The sequence below is a fragment of the Sinohyriopsis cumingii genome, chromosome 12, assembly GCF_028554795.1.
Source record: "Sinohyriopsis cumingii isolate HCF-2022 chromosome 12, ASM2855479v2, whole genome shotgun sequence".
Taxonomy (NCBI): Eukaryota; Metazoa; Mollusca; class Bivalvia; order Unionida; family Unionidae; genus Sinohyriopsis; species Sinohyriopsis cumingii.
The window spans coordinates 113,979,769-114,000,036 of record NC_142972.1 but is presented as its reverse complement, the minus strand read 5'-3'; the positions used below and the strand labels follow the sequence as shown (position 1 = coordinate 114,000,036).

At 34.6% G+C, this 20,268-nt stretch overlaps 1 protein-coding gene across 1 annotated transcript in view; it reads right to left on the bottom strand.

Moving 5' to 3' along the window:
• Nucleotides 1-20,268, bottom strand: part of LOC149787279 (kinesin-like protein KIF15-B) — a 117,503-nt gene that overhangs the window by 46,606 nt on the left and 50,629 nt on the right. Inside the window, exons 15-21 of the mRNA XM_089977807.1 lie at nucleotides 19,870-20,025; nucleotides 16,572-16,788; nucleotides 15,700-15,800; nucleotides 13,175-13,354; nucleotides 10,015-10,215; nucleotides 9,266-9,373; nucleotides 5,522-5,615 (exon numbers count right to left, since the gene is read on the bottom strand). Coding sequence (XP_089833933.1) covers nucleotides 5,522-5,615; nucleotides 9,266-9,373; nucleotides 10,015-10,215; nucleotides 13,175-13,354; nucleotides 15,700-15,800; nucleotides 16,572-16,788; nucleotides 19,870-20,025 — 1,057 coding nt within the window. The remainder of the gene's footprint in view (nucleotides 1-5,521; nucleotides 5,616-9,265; nucleotides 9,374-10,014; nucleotides 10,216-13,174; nucleotides 13,355-15,699; nucleotides 15,801-16,571; nucleotides 16,789-19,869; nucleotides 20,026-20,268) is intronic.

Genomic DNA, 20,268 nt, shown 5'->3' with positions numbered 1-20,268 from the left:
ACATAATAGCATCAAAACACTACATTGGTAACTGCCCTCCAGACTTTGAGGGATTAAAAACACTAAGAAAAAAAGAATAACCCCAAACAAATTGTAATAAGGCAAAGCCTCCATTTCTGAGTATTGTGCATGATATAGGCATCTGACAAATTGAGACTAACTATGAACTAGTCTATCCCCAGGGCAAGTCCTATCCCTCAGGATGTCTCCATCTTAAACTCTGCAGTAGTCCTATCCCTCAGGATGTCTCCATCTTAAACTCTGCAGTAGTCCTATCCCTCAGGGTGTCTCCATCTTAAACTCTGCAGTGACTATTAACTTTTTAATTAACATGTTCAAATCAATCAATGGTCAAAGCTTTCGATTTCCTTCTGACACCAAAAAAGAGAAGAATAAGGAGCCTGAGAAGTTCGACTTGCAAACAATCTACACTGCCTGCTTGTTAAGCATTTCCTCCAATAAGAGTGCCTTCTACGAGTCAGCCATGACCTCCATTATAACAGTGGAAAAACATAAGGGAGGGAAATGAATTAACAAAATTCCTTATTCATCTGAAAACAGCTTGGGTCTTTCATTCCTTGTCTGGAAACAGATGCATCCAAGCTGGTCAAAGTCAGAAAAAAGTCTGGCATGTACTGGAATACCACTGGGGGTGTCAAGGCAAAAATTTGCTTGGAGCCTTTATTAGACATATTGACTGCCGCTATTTCCGAATCCAGAATTGGGGCTTCCACATGATAGGAATCTTAATGTTTCTTATATCACTGGGTGAATGATGATGCTAGCAGCTGGCATTCCATGAAAAACGATTTATAATTTCCAAGGGTCAAAATTTTTTGACAATGACATTTTCAGTCAATTATATTTCTCTGAGAATATCTACTGAACACATTAATATTAGATAATAACCTCTGCTACCTCTGAATCCAGCAATACCTGAAAGACCACAAAATGTCTTTCCTGCTTTATACCAGATTGATAAGGGAAGTAACTTTTACAGATTACCTCCACTTGCCCCTCCTAGATGGCAACCTGTATATTGGATATTTACTAGTTTAGGCCTGAGCATAACTTACAACAGGATGCATGCATTTATGGGGTAAGATGGGAGGGACTGACAGTAATGTAATCGGATAATAATTATTCTTGAAGAAACAATGTACTAAACAATTTCCTTTCTCCAAAGAAAACATTATCTGATCACATTAACATTGGGAGAACAGGTAAGAGGAGTAGGAAATGCCTAAGCATCAAACTTCTACCCAAATCACCCTGTAGGAATATGACAGCCACTGTACTGAGGATGAACATCTAAGATGACAGCAGGACAACTGTAGATCATATTTTGATATTACTTTCTTGAATTTGACCAAAAATGATTGAAAATAACCCATCAAATATGGAATGTGCATAAACAGGTTATTTTTGGCATACACATTATTTTGTTGTGAATCCAGAACATTCCTGGATAAATTGGGACAGCTGGCAGGTCTGTTATTGTCAAACTCACTAAGAAATGTATGGGTATTTTTATTGCAAGCTAAATATGTTTTGGGTTGATACATATATCCATTGTATAATTCAATAAACAATGGTTTGACCAATTAAAAAGGGTGCATCAAGGAATGAGTGGGAATGGCTTATCTATAAATGTGTATTAAACTTCTACATGTGCAATAGCATGAGTGGGAATGGCTTATCTATAAATGTGTATTAATATTCTATATGTGCAATAGCATGTGTGGGAATGGCTTATCTATAATTGTGTATTAAGATTCAATATGTGCAATAGCATGTGTGAGAATGGCTTATCTATAATTGTGTATTAATATTCTACATGTGCAATAGCATGTGTGGGAATGGCTTATCTATAAATGTGTATTAATATTCTATATGTGCTGTGTGAGAATGGCTTATCTATAAATGTTTATTAATATTCTATATGTGCTGTGTGGGAATGGCTTATCTATAAATGTGTATTAAAATTCTATATGTGCAATAGCATGTGTGGGAATGGCGTATCTATAAATGTGTATTAATATTCTATATGTGCTGTGTGGGAATGGCTTATCTATAAATGTGTATTAATATTCTATATGTGCAATAGCATGAGTGGGAATGGCTTATCTATAAATGTGTATTAATATTCTATATGTGCTGTGTGGGAATGGCTTATCTATAAATGTGTATTAATATTATATATGTGCAATAGCATGTGTGGGAATGGCTTATCTATAATTGTGTATTAATATTCTATATGTGCTGTGTGGGAATGGCTTATCTATAAATGTGTATTAATATTCTATATGTGCGGTAGCATGAGTGGGAATGGCTTATCTATAATTGTGTATTAAGATTCAATATGTGCAATAGCATGTGTGGAAATGGCTTATCTATAATTGTGTATTAATATTCTATATTTGCAATAGCATGTGTGGGAATGGCTTATCTATAATTGTGTATTAAGATTCAATATGTGCAATAGCATGTGTGGAAATGGCTTATCTATAATTGTGTATTAATATTCTATATTTGCAATAGCATGTGTGGGAATGGCTTATCTATAATTGTGTATTAATATTCTATATTTGCAATTGCATGTGTGGGAATGGCTTATCTATAATAGATTATTAACCTTCCACATGTGCATTCGAATGAGAACTTTTCTATCAATGAACAAAGCACAGTGAATCCCCCATCAACTTTTGTTTTTGTTCTGTCCATACTGAGACCATTTTTGAAGGGACTCACAGAAATAATGTTTAGTTAATGGCTTAAATCCACAATTCATTTTCATTCAACCATAGATGGAATATATATATGGACAGGCAGCATCAATTTCAGGCCAATCAGTCATGTTTTGATGGCGTTATATATCTGGTTGGTTAAGTGATTGACTGCCATTTCTGTTGAAACTGACAACCAACTGTGCACTTTACCAGTTTAAAATAATGGAATTATGGCCACCAAACTCATACTGGCCAGCTAGATGAGTCGGTTGGCAACCATGGTTGATATACAATGTCTGTTATGGGACTTGCAGCCTAGCTGGCTGGCAATGTTGGATTGTAATATATCATGCCCAGTTTCCTTGGCACTAAGGTCATGCACTGGTGGGGGTGGGGACCTATGCTCAGTGGGCTGCCAAAATGAGGTAAAATGCCCCATTTTGTTCAAACCACTCACTGACAATCTTGAGGGCAGAGTCAAGGCATCTATGGCATCAGAAGTGATTGTCATCAGTGGTTCAATTTGGGAAATTTTTTCCAGGGTGATATCTCTAACACTCATCATCAATTCCATAAAAAAACCACATGTCATGTTTGGATGATTTAGAATGCTAACTAAGCACAAGCAGTAGTGTTTTGTATATTTAATTTGTATTTGTTAGCTTTTTTTCTCCATGATTATATGTATAATTGTATTTTGGACTTGGCCTTGTCCAAAATCAAGTTCACTGTGCACCTGACTAGAGACATTGATGTCCTTTTCATTTTGTAAACAAATAATACATAGTTAATATTTCTCTAGTAGTGTGGGTTAAATATCAGGATCATTATCAATAAAGGTAAACACGTTTATTTGAATCTGGTTCTAGGATATTGTAATTCCTCCCCACGAAGAACCTGTTGTACCTGATGTTTCCCATCTTCTTTATTATAATTTTAGCAACAGATTTTGTCTGCTTACAACTTAGAATTTTCTAGAAATGAACTTCATCCTGGCTCTACTTTTGTGTCTTAGTATTCTATACAATTTTGTTTAACTGAAAAATTATTCATTTCTTCTGATAACATTAGAAGCAGAATCATTTGGATTGTTGTGTTAAGTACTTGATTTGGGTAGAATTATTTATTCAAAAATTATTCTCTGAATTACAAAGTGCTCAATAATATTCTTGGACAGAAACATTAATTTGGAATTATAGTGTATTCAGACAATGACATTAGTACATTCAAGACTAGGTACATAATCACCTTTGGCGATGGATCATATTTCGAACAACAATTAAATTTAATCAGAACTTTATTCATTAGGACTGGTAGTAGAACTTTTGGGACTATTCGGTGTTTAATTTGCATTACTGTAAGTTATTTTTAAGTTTTCACTTTGTATTTAAGGAAAATAAACTATTTGTTGAATTTGTTTGTTTTCACTCTATTATGTTGCTTAGCTGAAGACATTAGAGCTGTAATAGTAGTAACCGACAAATGATAGGATTTGGTGCCAATCTCTATCAAAGGTGAGACATCTCAGTTCCATCTCAGATGACTTTCAGTACTTTTATTGCCATAAAACGCAGTTCACAGATTGTTTTGCTTGAGAGGACCAGATTGGTATGGTAATTAATGTTTTCCAATGTTAATATGATTGGCAGGTTAAGGGATGTCTTAATATGACTGGCAGGGTAATAAATGTTTTCTTATCTTAATATGCCTGGCAGGGTAATGGATGTCTTAATATGACTGGCAGGGTAATAAATGTTTTCCGATGTTAATATGATTGGAAAGGTAATGGATGTTTTCCTATCTTAATATCAATGGCAGGGTATTGAATGTTTTCCTCTCTTAATATGATTTGCATGGTAATGAATGTTTTCCTATTTTAATATCACTGGCAGGGTAATGGATGTTTTCCTATCTTAATATCATTGGCAGTAATTGATGTTTTCCTATCTTAATATGAGTGGCAGGGTAATGGATCTTTTACTATCTTAATATCACTGGCAGGGTAATGGATGTTTTCCTATCTTAATATGAGTGGCAGGGTAATGGATGTTTCCTGTCTTAATATAATTGGCAGGGTAATGGATGTCTTAATATGATTGGCAGTAATGGATGTTTTCCTGTCTTAATACGAGTGGCAGGGTAATGGATGTTTTCCTATCTTAATATCACTGGCAGGGTAATGGATGTTTTCCTATCTTTATATGACTGGCATGGTAATGAATGTTTTCCTATCTTAATATGAGTTTCAGGGTAATGGATGTTTTCCTATCTTAATATGACTAGCAGGGTAATGGATATTTTCCTATCTTAATATGATTAGCAGGGTAATGGATGTTTTCCTATCTTAATATGATTAGCAGGGTAATGAATATTTTCCTATCTTAATATGATTGGCAGGATAATGGATGTTTTCCTATCTTGATATGATTGGCAGGGTAGTTGATATCATATGATTGGCAGGGTGATGGATGTTTTCCTACCTTAATATGACTGGCAAATGTATCTGAGGAAGAAACTGTAACTCACACTCAAGAAATTATAACACCTGAGATTTACTTGTGCACGAAATATAAAATACTGACAGAACAGCCTTGGTTATAAAAACTCAAATACACAAATTTTATACCACTCAAACAATGTGTCCTCAAACCTCTTTATTATATAAATTAGACTCAGTTAATGAACACTCTGTCAAATCATTCTCATGTCCCAATAATTAATTTAGTAATTGTAGTAAACTGATAAGTTTTCAATATTTTTTAAAACAAATTTTAATAGCACTAAATTATTACCCCTCTTGTCTTCTTTGAGATCTTCTATTTCCTTGTGCAAAGAAACAATATTCTTGGACATCTCGTCCTCCTTTGTCTTGTACTGTCCAATCATCTACAAGAAGAAAAAACATTATACACTCATCCCTATTTGAATCAGAAACAGTGAATTTATTGTCGTTCAAGAAGTATCAATTTTCTATGATTTTGTGATTACTACATGCCATAAATTAACATACCCATGGAACAATGATCATTCTGCAGAAAAAAATAGGTGAACAGAAATCCCTCTCACAACCAGCTTGTTAAAACGGCAGAAAAGCTGTGATTATGGCAAAAATTATTAGATTCAGGAACTGGTTTCCAGAATATATATCCAAAACACAATTCGCCACAATTTACACGTGTTGTTCCTTGGATATTTCTTTTGATTATCAGATTTTCAGATCGCCAGAGACTTCTGTCCTGTGCCATCCCCTCGAGCTGACTCCTGGTGTGACTCAGCTTAGTTATGTCCGCCTCAAGGTCGCGTTGCCAGGTGTTTCTTGGTCAGCCCTCTTCTTTGCTTGCCTTGAGGGTTCCACCTCAATACCTGTCTGGTAATGTTGGTTGGTGGCTTATGTAGGGTGTGTCCTATCCAACCCCACCTTCTCTTCTTGATCTTGTCCTCTGCCGGAAGCTGGGAGGTTCTCTGCCACAGGTTGGTCTTGCTGATGGTGTCTGGAGAATTATTCTTAGGCAGCTGTTGATGAAGGTCTGAACTCTCTTTACAGTCGACTTGGTGGTTCTCCAGGTCTCTGCTCCATACAGTAGATCTAACTTCACATTGGAGTTGAACAGTCTGATCTTGGTGCTGGTTGATGATACTGCCAAGGTATGTGAAGGACTCCACCTCTTTCACAGGGCTTCCATGAAGTGTGACTGGTTTGTTACTGACATAACTGATCTTGAGGATCTTGGTTTTGTCTTTGTGGATGTTGAGGCCAACGGTGCTTATGTGGCTGCCAGTACGTCGGTCTTGTTCTGCATTTGCTGCTGACTATGGGACAAGAGCGCTAGGTCATTGGCAAAGTCTAGGTCCTCAAGTTGACTCCACAGTGTCCACTGGATCCCATTTATCCACCCACTGGTGGAGGTCTTCATAATCCAGTCCATCGATCAGATTTTCAGCAAGGTATAAACTGTAGTAAAATGATAACATGCTGGTTATTTCTGTATCGCTGCTTTCTGTGCTATGTTCAGTTGGCAGCAAACCATCTGATATTTCATCCTCCCTAGTTTTGTCCTTGTCAGAAGATCTTTACATCTTGATGACTTTCCAGTTATCTTTTGGTTCAACATGACACTGCTGTTGTGTTTTATAATTTTCCCTAATGGCTGATCAAGATCACAATTTATTATACGGCTTCAGGAAATAATTAAATAAAAAAAACCCCATAGTTTCTGCATTAGTCCAACAGATCTCCATCATAAAGATGCTTGTATTAACAAATAATCTCCATAGTTAAAGGATTTTTTGAAATCATGGAGAAAAGGCGAACAAGACAATGATGTGATCAACCTTAATAAAAAACAAAGAAATGAAAAAACTGCACACTGTGTAGGAGAAATCGCAGGAACCACAGAAAACTTGCAGTAACTTTCTCCCATTAGGTTTTAAAACTCCTGATAATTTTCATGAGAAACCTGCGATCCCATGCCCTGGCAGCATCTCTGAATAAACATGTCAAAATATTACAAATAGGAAATAAAATCTAAATTTAAGACTGCATATGGTGTTATGTATATCTATATATTTCATAACTTCTGGTACATGATTTTATTTAATTTTTGTAATTTTTAATCATGGTTGTAAACTGTATAGAATACTTATTGTTATAAATTGTGCAAGTTTTTTTAATCTGTTAAGAACGCAAACTGCATAGGATCTGTAAATAGATGAAGAAGTACACAGTGACAATTAATAATAATAATATTCATAATAACACAACTTCAAATGGTGCCTATGGCGAAGTTTCTCAGTGACTGATGGGATATGGAAGTTTCGATAAAAATTCTGTGGTTTTCCATTGGCTGCACAAGGTCATATGAATTTGCTTAGTTCATCAAAATCAACAGTGTATGATGTCACATGGGGTCTATTGTGAAGTACAGTCACAATATATGGTGTATATATGGAGAAAATTAAGCAATCAGTTTCATTCCAAGTTTTGGAGTCATTCACACTTATTGTGCTCCTGTTGTAAGTCTGCAGATATATTGTAAGTTGTACTTTAATATTTTTTTACAGGAAAAACATTTGTTTGGGCTGTTCAGTGAAATAGAGAGTACTGATTATTTGAAACTATTATAAATTATTCTAAAGGATTTTATACAATGCCATCTTGACATCATGGTTCTTGGAGGACCAGTATGTTTTCAGTATTGGGAATTATAAGGGACTTTTCATTCGTTTAGAGCTGTCAATGACCTTTATTAGGACTAATTTAGATTAACTTCTTTATACTGAAAGTGCTTCTCAAATTTTTCAATTATCACTTTAATAATTAAATTGTTAAGTTTTACAAAACTTGTTGGTTTTGCTTCTTTTCCGTTACTTAAGTTTGTGACCATAAATCATAACAATAATCATAATCAAGATTTATAATATGACCTAGTAATTACGTTGGCACTGGATGTCTGAAATTAATCTGCACATTGTCTTAATTTTACAAGGATAAAGATTGTCTATTTTAGTTTATATCTTATCTGACATTCATAATTTATATTGGTTTATTTTTGCTTTTGTCAACCAAACAGTGTATTAAATGAAATTGTCTTCAAATCTAGCAATGACTAAGGCAGATAATACAAGTTAGGCGGATAAGACAAATTCTAGTTTGTCTGAAAGGAATTTTGATAAAAAAATTAACTGAAATGCTTTATATGCATCTTTTACCAATATTAATTTTAATTTTCTATAATTTTGGCTACTTTTAGCGGATAATATTATATTTGCTGCTTTCATAATGATATTACGTGGGCGGTATTGAAAAGGCTTATTTATCTTGTTTACAAGTATGGCTTTAATATCATGTCAGAAGATACCATTAGGGGTAGGGCATAACCGATTAGCATTTTTCTACTGATTTCTGATTCCGGATTTTGGGCATGAAATTTTTCCGATTCCGGATACGATTCAATTAATCGGAAATGCTAAATTAAAAGGTTTTTGAAATTAACTTTTTAAACCGTGTTACACACGTTTTGCATATCACACCGATGTCACAAGGGGAAGGATATGGCAGGACTATAGCAAAATGCAACGAAGTTCAAAGCCTAATCATTTATGTCGACCAGCTGCCAGTTCCGACCCATTCTTTGTTCAACAATTAGTTGATCTTACCGCCAGGCTTTAATTTTCCCGCCTTAATCATTTATGTCGGCAAGCGGCCAGTTCCATCCTGTACTTTATTCAACAATTAGTTGATCTTGCCGCCATGCTTTAATGTCGCGGTCAAATAAAAATAAAACAGGCTTTTGTTTGGTCCTATAAAGTTGGCCTCTTGCGGCGACTTAAATAAAAGCAATGAAATCTGAATCGGTCGTTCCTGCCTTGTCCGACTCCGATTAATCGGAAGTTCATACTATCCGGTGGAATCCGATTTCCGGATCAAAAGTCGGTTATGCCCTAATTAGGGGAATCGACATTTGCATACTGGCATATAGTCTATAGGCAAAATGAAAGCAGAAATTAGTGTACAGTCATGCGCTTTGATTTCCTACCTCATCCTTGAAACTGTTCATATGCTCCAGCTTTGAAATCTGCTGATTCAGCTGAATTCTTTCTGTGTCAAACTCCTCAATCCTCTGTTGGATTTCTATATTCCTGCTCTAAAAATACAGGCAGAAGGAAGATCCATTATTTGTACACAGCATTGTTAAGGAAAAAATTTGTTCCTTATTGTGTCAGGTGCAATCTGACACATCAATGATTTTGAAAGTAAAGTTAAAATGCATAGTTACTACTTATAATTAAAAATGTGATCCAACAACAGACCTGTGAACCCTGACGAGTCCGTCTCAGTAAGGCAGTTGCTTTTTGAGGTGCTGCTGTTAAGTTAGTCTGGTTACATGACTAATTTACTAATTCTAAGTTGAAACCTGGATCCAAATAAAACATGGATTAACCAATTATCTGGATTTTTGGGCAATGAACTATCATTTTTCCGTAGTTTTTGCTGGTATGACATAAGTCTGTATTTTAAGGGTAATTTTTTATAAGACTTGCAGCAAAATCGTAAGAGTTGGCAGGTCTGCAACAATTACAAAGGTTAAACTGTAGTCAGACTCACTGACCAATGACAGCTGCATATCACTCACTATAGAATAAAATATATAGACACATGATGTTCAGATAGTTCACAACAAGTACAGTATAAAATCGATTCAATGAAATTATTTGTCATTTTGTGGACTGATAATGCTAAGTCTGTGCTAATGTTCAAACTATCTTGCAGACCAAACTGTCAAACCTGTAGTTGTTTGATTTCCTCCAGTAAGGCTTGTTGTGCCTGCATTGCCATCTGTTGTGGTTCTTCCTCATCCAGTATCCCCTCCTCCTCAATGTCTATGTCAGACTGTAAATCGGATGGGGAATTCTCTGTAGATCCTGACACCAAAACAGTTCTGGTCCTTAACTGGTACTTGGCTTTCTTCACTGGTGTAGTGATCTCCTGCAAGCAGGTAAGTAATAAGTCAAACTTCTGGACATATTTAAACGACAAGCCACCTTGCAACAATCCCTAAAACCCATTACACCAGGAATATATAGAAATATGTACTCATCAGTACACACTATATTTAGTTGTGATATTGTATAATTTAGGACATTCTGATGGAAACAAGAAACATCAGTTTTATGGAATTATGTGTAAAAAAGAAATATTGAATATAATACTGTGCATAATACATGCTAGCATCAACATCTTGTGAATTGTGTCATTTTTTTCAAATGTATTTGCAACCTTCTACTGGCTTCAAGGTCTATATTCATTAAAGTTGAAATACAAGTGGTCTAGACTGATGATAACACTCACTCAGCATTATTCCACTGAAGAACTAAAACTGAAATGGAACAATTGACACAGACATCACTGATCTATCCAACATGAAACTCCACTCTCCATCGTTATGTTAGCAAAACTGAAAATCCACTCTCCATCGTTATGTTAGCAAAACTGAAAATCCACTCTCCATCGTTATGTTAGCAAAACTGAAACTCCACTCTCCATTGTTATGTTAGCAAAACTGAAACTCCACTCTCCATTGTTATGTTAGCAAAACTGAAACTCCACTCTCCATTGTTATGTTAGCAAAACTGAAACTCCACTCTCCATTATGTTAGCTAAAACTGCTGTTATGTTCATTTAGCACCCGTCACTTTAGCAAAATAAAATTGTTCTAATTGATCAAATAAGCTGTTTTTATTGATCTGGTTAGTTTCTCTGATCTAGCACCTGTTACTTAAGCAAATAATTGATTGATCTTGCTGATTTAGCAATTATTACTTGCATGAAAATAAACATGCCCTTCCAACTGATCAAATTGGTATAATGCCTGTAACAGGCACTAAACCAACTTGATCAATTGGAATGGCACAAAGTTCTGTTCTGTTTGATCAAGTTGGTTTAGTTCCTGTTGCTTTTAGCAAATAAAAGTACTGTTCAATTGATCAAATTGGTTTGAATCTTGTTCCCATTGATCAAAATGGTTTTTAGTTCCTGTTAGTTTCAGCAAAATTATCAATCGGTTTGTATAAACTGATGATGAAAAATGATATTTCAACGAATTCACAACACATACTGTATATTACGTTACTGATTCCTGCATAACTAGAACTGTGACTAAACTGTTCTAAAAGATATTCCCTCAAAAAACTGTAAAATGATTAAAACCAAATAAAGAAAAAAAAATTAGTTTGGAAAAAATAATAGAACTGTATAACAATTCAGTCATGTTGTTTATATATCCATGCATATATACATACCAAACATGTTATCTATGTTGCCATAACAATCATGTTATCTATATATCTAAACATACCAACTTTATCAGTCTATTTGATGTCATTTTTCCTTAATCATGCTAACATCTTTATATAAACATAAATGTTGATTTCCAAGAAGAATGTATCCATAAAAAAAAATGTTGAAAAATTGCTATAATGGCTTGAAAATTTAATGTGTTCATCTACATATCAGCATGCCTGCCAAATTTCACTTCTCAACCTTAAGTGGCATCAATTTATTTGTGCTAACAAGCTTTTTGTCAATAAAGTTAAAAAATGTATATAACTTAGGAGAAAAAAATGTTGTAATGGCTTTGAAATACAATCAGGTCATGTACATATGAAAACATATAAGCCTATAAAACTGAGAGTATCTGTCTAAAGTGGACTTTGCTTAATCACACTAGGAAACTTGAAGAAAAAAAGGGTCCAAATCCTAAAATGTTTTAAAAATGTGTACATTTTGTTTTAAAAACTGCTGTTGTGGCCTGAAAATCAAAACAACATATGTATGCAAATATGCAAGCCAGGTTTCTTCCATCCACACTGAGCTGCTTTTGTCTACATTGAGATGCTTGCTTTTGTCCACAATGAGATGCTTTTGTCCACACTGAGATACTTTTTGTATACAATAAGATGTTTTAGTCAAGACTGAGATGCTGCTGCCGGCATTGAGATGCTTTGGTCTACATTGAGGTGTTTTTCTTTTGTCAACACTGAGATGTTTTTGTCTGCATTTAGATAATTTTCTTTTGTTTACAATGAGATGCTTTTGTCTCCACTGAGATAATTTGCTTTTGTCTACAATGAAATGTTTTTGTCTACACTGAGATGCTTTTGTCTACACTGAGATACTTTTTGTCTACAATGAGATGCTTTACTTTTGTCTACTGAGATGCTTTTGCCGTTATTGAGATACTTTTGTGCAATCTTGCTATTAAACTTCTCAAAACAGCAGAAGAAAAAAACAGAAGAAAAAACCTAAAACAAAAAGAGCTTGGCAAGACCAAATCCAGATGTCCACAATGCAAGCATTTTAGGCATAACCAGTGTAGACCCTGAGCTAGTGTCACATAATGTGCTAGCAGATCTGGGTCTTTGTTCCACTGATATTCATTATAAATTGCACAGACCCAGGTCTGTCAGTGTATTAAAAGAAGGCATATCTGGGCCTATGTTATTTGTTCTACTTTAAGTTAAAATAAACTGCATACACCTCGATCTGCCAGCATACCATATGATGGTAGATCTAGGATCATTTTATTTGTTCTACTGATTAGTCCCAAAAACCTGCATAAACCAAGATCTGCCACCGTACTATATGATGTCAAAATCAGGGTTTATAATGTTTGTTCTACTGATGAGTCTTAATAAAATGCATGGTCCCAGATCTGCAAGCATATTATTTCATGACAGGTCTGGGTACATGTTAATTATTCTCCTGACTGGCTCAAATCAAATGTATAGATCAATCTGCCAGCATATTATGTGATAGGAGATCTGTGCACATGCGTTTGTAGATAGATCGATCTTATACACCAGTATATATAGTATTTTGTTAGACTTGATAAAAAATTAGCAAAGTTCATCAAACAAAAATTCTATATAAATATGAATGACTTTACCACTACAGTTTTCCTGTGCATATCGTTGATTGCAGCCTTTTCCATCTTGGATTTTAACTGATGAGTTGCCAGCATTTGCTCTAACTCCTGGATACTTTTGCTTTTAGATTCTAGGTCAGAAATCAGTTCCATTTCTTTCTGTTTAGCAGCCTCTTTCTGATGTGTTAGAGTCTGCTTGAGCTGCAAGAGTGAAAATTTTCATCCCTGAAGAACCTATGTCAATTTAGGAACTGACTGAATTAATTATTGCATTTAAAGCAAAACCCATGCAGGATAACCATCCTTGGAATATAACTGTTACACAAATAGTGCAAGACTTTTCACATGCTAATGTGACAGTGGTATTTGCCTCCCCAAAACAATTGTGAAGGAAAATGTCTGTGGAATATAAGTGTTACACTATTAAAGACAGGCTGGGGGTTTGTGTGATTTATTAAGCTTAAGAAAATATAAGCGAATGTAAGCAAATAAAGAAACTTTACCCAAAACTTGACACAAATTTTGGTATCATTGTGACTGTAACCACAAGGTCAAAGAGACAAGCATGCATATTGCCGAATGAATTGTCCCAGCTTTATTATGATTTTTTCCAGGTATGAATAAAATCCACTAAGGGGTTTAGAAAATGTAAGGAAATGAAGGAACATTAAACAAACAATAAAAACAAATTTTCTGTTTTGGCAAGCCAGTGTTTCTCATAATGAATTGTTGAAGCTAAACCATGAATCATTGCAAGTATCAACCAAATCCATCATGGGGTTTCACAAATATAAGTAAATGGAAATCTTTTAAAATAAAACCTTAATGCAAATTTTCTATTTGTGACCATGGTCCCATGTTCAAGGGGCTAGCTAGCATGGAGCAGAATGAATGGTCTGCACCTCATAATAATTCAAACAAAATACAAACATGATCAATCTAGGAGTTTAGGAAATACATGCAAATAAAACACTTTTAACCACAGCCTTAACACTACAGTTGCTGATGGTGGTAAAGTTACTGGAATGTTTGGCTTTCCAGCTAATATGGGACTGACAAAATGTGCTTTGTTTCTTACTTTTTAAAATAATCTGCTCCTGGCTCTAACTACATGGTTAGAACAATTCCATAGTTGTTTTTCAAGAACTTCAATGTTTGCAAGGAGAGTTTTTTTTTTTAAAACCCAGAACTGGATTTTGTAAGTGTGTTACTTAATCACTCCATTGATAGATAAAGAAGTAGAAGTAAAACTTAGTTAATAAGATGTTACAGCAAAGGGATGTTACTCATATAATGACCATCAGTGTCAAATGATCCATGCAATTTCATCCCACTTTAAGTATTTATTTATTCATTATACAGCTCTAACTCATTATAGCACAACTGTTGGTATCCATCACAGATAACCATGTTATGTGCAGAATGGAGATGTACACGGATGCACAATATGTTGAGATTAGCTTAATATATAAGTCCATGGTATAGAGGGAACTATCAAAATTTGTTAAATAATGGTGATTTGAAGAGGAAATGAAGATAAAAGACTAAGTTTCACCTTGTTTTGGTATGATTTTAGTCATGGGTCCATAGTAGTTCTGTGTTGTAGCCAGAATCACATTATAATGAGGTGACTTCATAGTAGCACTGTGTTATACTCAGAATCACATTGCAATGAGGTGGGTCTCTTTGTATTGTTGCAGCCAGAATCACATTATAATGAGGTGGGTCCATAGTAGTACTGTTATGGACAAAATAACATTACAGCCCAAAGTATTAATGTTATAGATAAAATCACAGTACAATGAGGTGGGTCCATATTAGTACTGTGTTATAGCCAGTCATATTATAATGAGGTGAGTCCATAGTAGTACTGTTATAACCAGAACCACATTACTATGAGGTGGATCCATAGTAGTACTGTGTGATAGCCAAAATCACATTATAATGAGGTAGGTACATATTAGTACTTTTATTGCCAGAACCACATTACAATGAGGTGAGCCCACAGTATTACTTTTATAGCTAGAATCACATCTTAAAGAGGTGGGTCCATATTAGTATTATATCATAGCCAGAATCACACTACAATGAGGTGGGTCCACTGTAGTAATGTGTTATAGCTGGAATCACATAACAATGAGGTGCATTCTTTCGGGGAGAGCTGTACATGAAAAATGCATAATTAACATAACTTTTTAATTAAAAAGTGATATATTTTATCCAGTTTAATGTTTTGTATTCAGTCATAGAAGTTCAAGAACTGCTGGGACAAATTTTCAAAGCTCAAAGTAACCATCCAAATTAAAAAAAATAAAAATTTGTGTGCACCATAAACTAGTCTAATTTGCACTAACATTTCCGAACCTTTGGACATTTAACTGCATGAAATTTACAGTTCCTGCTACTTTTCTCCTAGTAATTTGCTCAATAAATTTTAAAAAAACAACCAAACTTTAGTTCAAATGGATCTGCGAGTTTGCAATATAGGTCATAACACAGAAAAAAAGACTTTGTAAAAGTTTTATGCATTCTAGGTCAATTCTCACCTCCTCAAGTTCTGCCTGCAGATTTTGTACCTGGGATTTGTACTTCTCTAGTGTGGCTGCAGAGATGTTATCTGAGGACTGTGGGGTCAGGGGACGAGTGTCTGAAAAATTAGTTATCTTAAGTCATTTTTTAAATCTCAAATGATGAATTCAAATTTGAAGTAATATATATATATACGAAAACAGTTAAGGAAAGAAATTGACAGACACATCCCCAACTTACAAGGTCATCTGTCATAAAATTTTAATTATTTGCTTGACAGCTTCTATCATTACATCATCTAATGCAACCTTTCAGCTGAACATCATGAATGATCTTCCATGTCACAAATAAAACATGAATGATCTTCCATGTCACAAAGAAAATAGCAAGAATGATCTTCCATGTTACAAATAAAACATCATGATCTTCCATGTCACAAATAAAACATCATGAATTATCTTCCATGCCAGAAAGAAAACATGATGAATGATCTTCCATGTCACAAATAAAACATCATGAATGATCTTCCATGTTACTAATAAAACATCATTATGATCTTCCATGTTACAAATAAAGCATGAATAATCTTCCATGTCACAAATAAAACATCATGAATGATCTTCCATGTCACAAATAAAATATCATGAATGATCCTCCATGTCACAAATAAAACACTGGTGCAAAGTCTCATGCAAATACAAAAGCAAACACACAAATGTAAAAACACAACAGCATTGATAATGTTGGAAGAATCATACCAGGGCAAGAATTCAACTTTTTCTAGCTAAATTCTTCTAGCTGTTAGGATTTGCTTGCACGGTTGAGATCCCATAAATTTAGATGAAACTTGTCAAGAAGCCAAGGCGAATCATCAGAAAGAGACATTTACCTTTCTGATCTTGTGTATCCGCCGTTAGCTCCCTATACTGTTGTTCAAGCATTTGTACAAGATCTGTGTTTGCTGCCAATATATTCTGTACCGATTCCTGTGCCTTCAGCCTCTTCAATTCAGCTCTCAAGTTCTGAATATCTCTGGCATACTCTTTTAGTTTGGGATGTTTCTCAACTTGGTCCTGAAGTGTGGCTATTTCGGTCTTGAGATCTTCCTGCAGAGATTGGAAAATGTTGATGTATTAGATATTAAATTTATCAACCTTTATAAAAACATCACCCAGATTGCAAAGCATAATTTTCACTATTGCAAACTTCTCATGACATGTCAAGTTGTGTGACCTTGCAGGCAACTATTTCTCAGAAACTAAGTTATCTAAAAAAACTTATATGAATTACTGGACAGGTCAAAGACATCTAGTTTTGCTGGAACAATGGAGTTTCTTCATGGCACATTTGCATATCAAATAAAATTACCCCAAACAATGGCATCAAGTACCTCACCTTAATGCAGATCATTAGATCATATAATGTAGATCTCTATGATCTGTTTTAGAAGGAATGGTGCATTACTAATTTACATATCAAAATCACTTGCAAGTAACAGTATTTAAACAAGAAATCTGCCAATAGAGACAAGGTGTAAAATTTTGTTTTGCCTAAATGGTGCAGCAATATTTTTGTGATACATCTCTAGATACATCTCCCTGCAGTAAAGTGTATAAAAAACACAGCTGTAGCAAAGTGTCTAAAAACATGTCTGCAGTAAAGTGTCTAAAAACATTTATGCAGTAAAGTGTCTAAAACATGTCTGTAGTAAAGTGTCAAAGAAACATGTCTACAGTAAAGTGTCTAAAAACATGTCTGCAGTAAAGTATCTAAAAACATGTCTGCAGTAAAGTGTCTAAAACATGTCTGCAGTAAAGTGTCTAAAAACATGTCTGCAGTAAAGTGTCTAAAACACATCTGCAGTAAAGTGTCTAAAAAACATGTCTGCAGTAAAGTGTCTAAAACATGTCTGCAGTAAAGTGTCTAAAAACATATCTGCAGTAGTGTCTAAAAACAAGTATGCAGTAAAGTGTCTCAAACATGTCTGCAGTAAAGTGTCTCAAAACACGTCTGCAGTAAAGTGTCTAAAACATGTCTGCAGTAAAGTGTCTAAAAACATGTCTGCAGTAAAGTGTCTCAAAACACGTTTGCAGTAAAGTGTCTAAAAAACATGTCTGCAGTAATATAGTTAAACACAAAGTTTAACACCTATCACTAGAGCATGAAATACTGGTCACACTGACTTGAATTGAAGACAGAATTGCCAACATCATCAATCCAAATGATGCAACTGCTTTGCAATTTAGCCAAAAAGTGAACTATACAATTTAATGCCAATCACCAAAGGGCAAAATTTAGGTAACAATGACCTATTTTCATTTGCAGGTGTACTAATCCTAATGACACATCTACAAATAAAGTTATTTACATGTTGACCATGTGTTGATGTGAGGTGGACAAACTTAAAAAGGATGGACAAGAGAGAAATGGACTGACATCATCAATCCATAATCCAGACTTAATCTGCAACCTGGCACCATAATCTGTTAAAAGATTTAATCTAACAAGTGCTTTTAATGCATCTGTGTTGCAGCTAGAACCTGTAAAGGGCAAGGCACCAGTCCAAAGAAAAGGCACAAAGTGCATGATATTCTAGTACATGGGCATTCACTCTCACATCACTGTACAAAAAAAAGACAAATCCACCTATAATTTACAAATATGAAAATATGTTATACAGATGCTTTTTTTAATGAACTTTGACAAATTTAACTTCAAAAATAATGGTAGAAATTTGTTTATGTTTGCTGTAAAATATAACTGTAGAAACAAAAGATTTGACCCTAAACAAACATCACTTATTGGATCACCTTATTTACCATAAAAAGCACCTTCTTTTAATTCCAGTCTTGATTGAAAAAAGCCATCTGCAATCAATGTTTCAAATTTACTGGTACATGCTATTAATTTAGACTGAACTGTAAACTAATGTGGAACAATCCAGAAGGGGCACAGATCCAGAAAAGATGGGGTGGCAATTTAACAAGATGAAATGAGGTTGTGTTCAAATTGAAGGCCAGAAATAGATGCTGGGCATGCAGCCATGATCCTAGGTATCTACCTACCTAGCTGGAGCACTGTACATGACAGTGATGTAAGCCAAAAGGTACACAGACTTAGGTCAATTTTCAGTTGAAAGTGTAAAAAATTAAACATTTGAAAAGGAAGGCAGGATTGTGGCCAGTACTTCTTGAGGTTATATAAAAAAATTGCACAAGATTCTAATTAATTTTTAAAGAAACATATCCAAATCTAGAAGATTAGTAAAAATACAGATTCAGAAGTTATGTTCTTCAGGTTTCAGAGAAATTGGTACATACAAATTCTTTAATGGAAACAATGTAAATAAAGTACCATTTAATTACAATAACAGAGTTTGTAAAAGCAAAGTGAATTCAAAAGTGTGATTTTAATATTCATATATATTTAAAAAAATCATTCTTATACGGTCTGGGAGATTAACACATGTAATTATGTGATAGCACAACTCAGAATTGCTGATACAATTTTTTAAACTGTTATACAACCAAATTTAGATTGTTGAGTAAATCAATACTGTAATCTATATGGCATGCGCAACTTCCTCTATGGTGTGGGATGGATAAGTGATTTTTAAAGCCATGCCCTATGATGTAAATAAGAGGATAAAACCAGATTGAAGGCTGCAGGTTGCTTATGTTAGTGGTAAATGATCAAAAATGTTTTGCTACAGTCATCCATTGTTATAACACAAATGACTGAAACATCAGATTCTGCCATCTAGCTTAAACACTTTCCAAGTGCCTCAGCAAATGTTTTAAATTCACAAGGGTTCTACCAAACATGATATGCCATTTGTGCACCATGCAGTGGTGTACCCTCACTGCATCATCTCATGTTCACACAAAACACTCTAATATAGAATCTTATTGTTCATAATAACATTAATGGAAACAATACTTTTGTCTCACCACCATATCATCCTTGTGTTGTTCTTATTCAGCACAATGTATGTACTGTCAAGTGAAATGTCCTAACCAAGTTAGGAAATACTCTGTTGGCTTGTACCAATGGGAAATTCTCTACCACACTGAACTGTAACAGAACTCTGTGTGTGTGTGTGTATGTGTGTGTGTGCATGTCAAATAATTTTGTTCTCACAAGTATTGTACAATATAAGGAACCATCAAAATAAGTGTAATATTTACCATCTCTTGATCCTTTTCAATTGGTTGGCCTGCCAGTGACTTTTTACACCTCTCAATGTCATTCTGTCGGAACTTGATGATCAATTTTGTACTCTGTAACATGGTCTCCTTCTTGGAGCAGATATCCTCCAACTTCTGAATATTGTCCTTCAGATTCTGGAAAATGGAGAACTACACTGATGTTTGTCTTAAAAAAAACTATTGTAATTTAAAGTGCTATTCCAAATAATTGATTTGGCTGACCATAGGTATTAAAAAAACATTCAATTTAAAGTGCTATTCCAAATAATTGATTTGGTTGACCATAGATCACGTACAGTAAAATGATGACCAATGACAATTTCTGTACATAATTTTGGCTGAAATTCACACACCATGATATCATAATGTGACAGAACC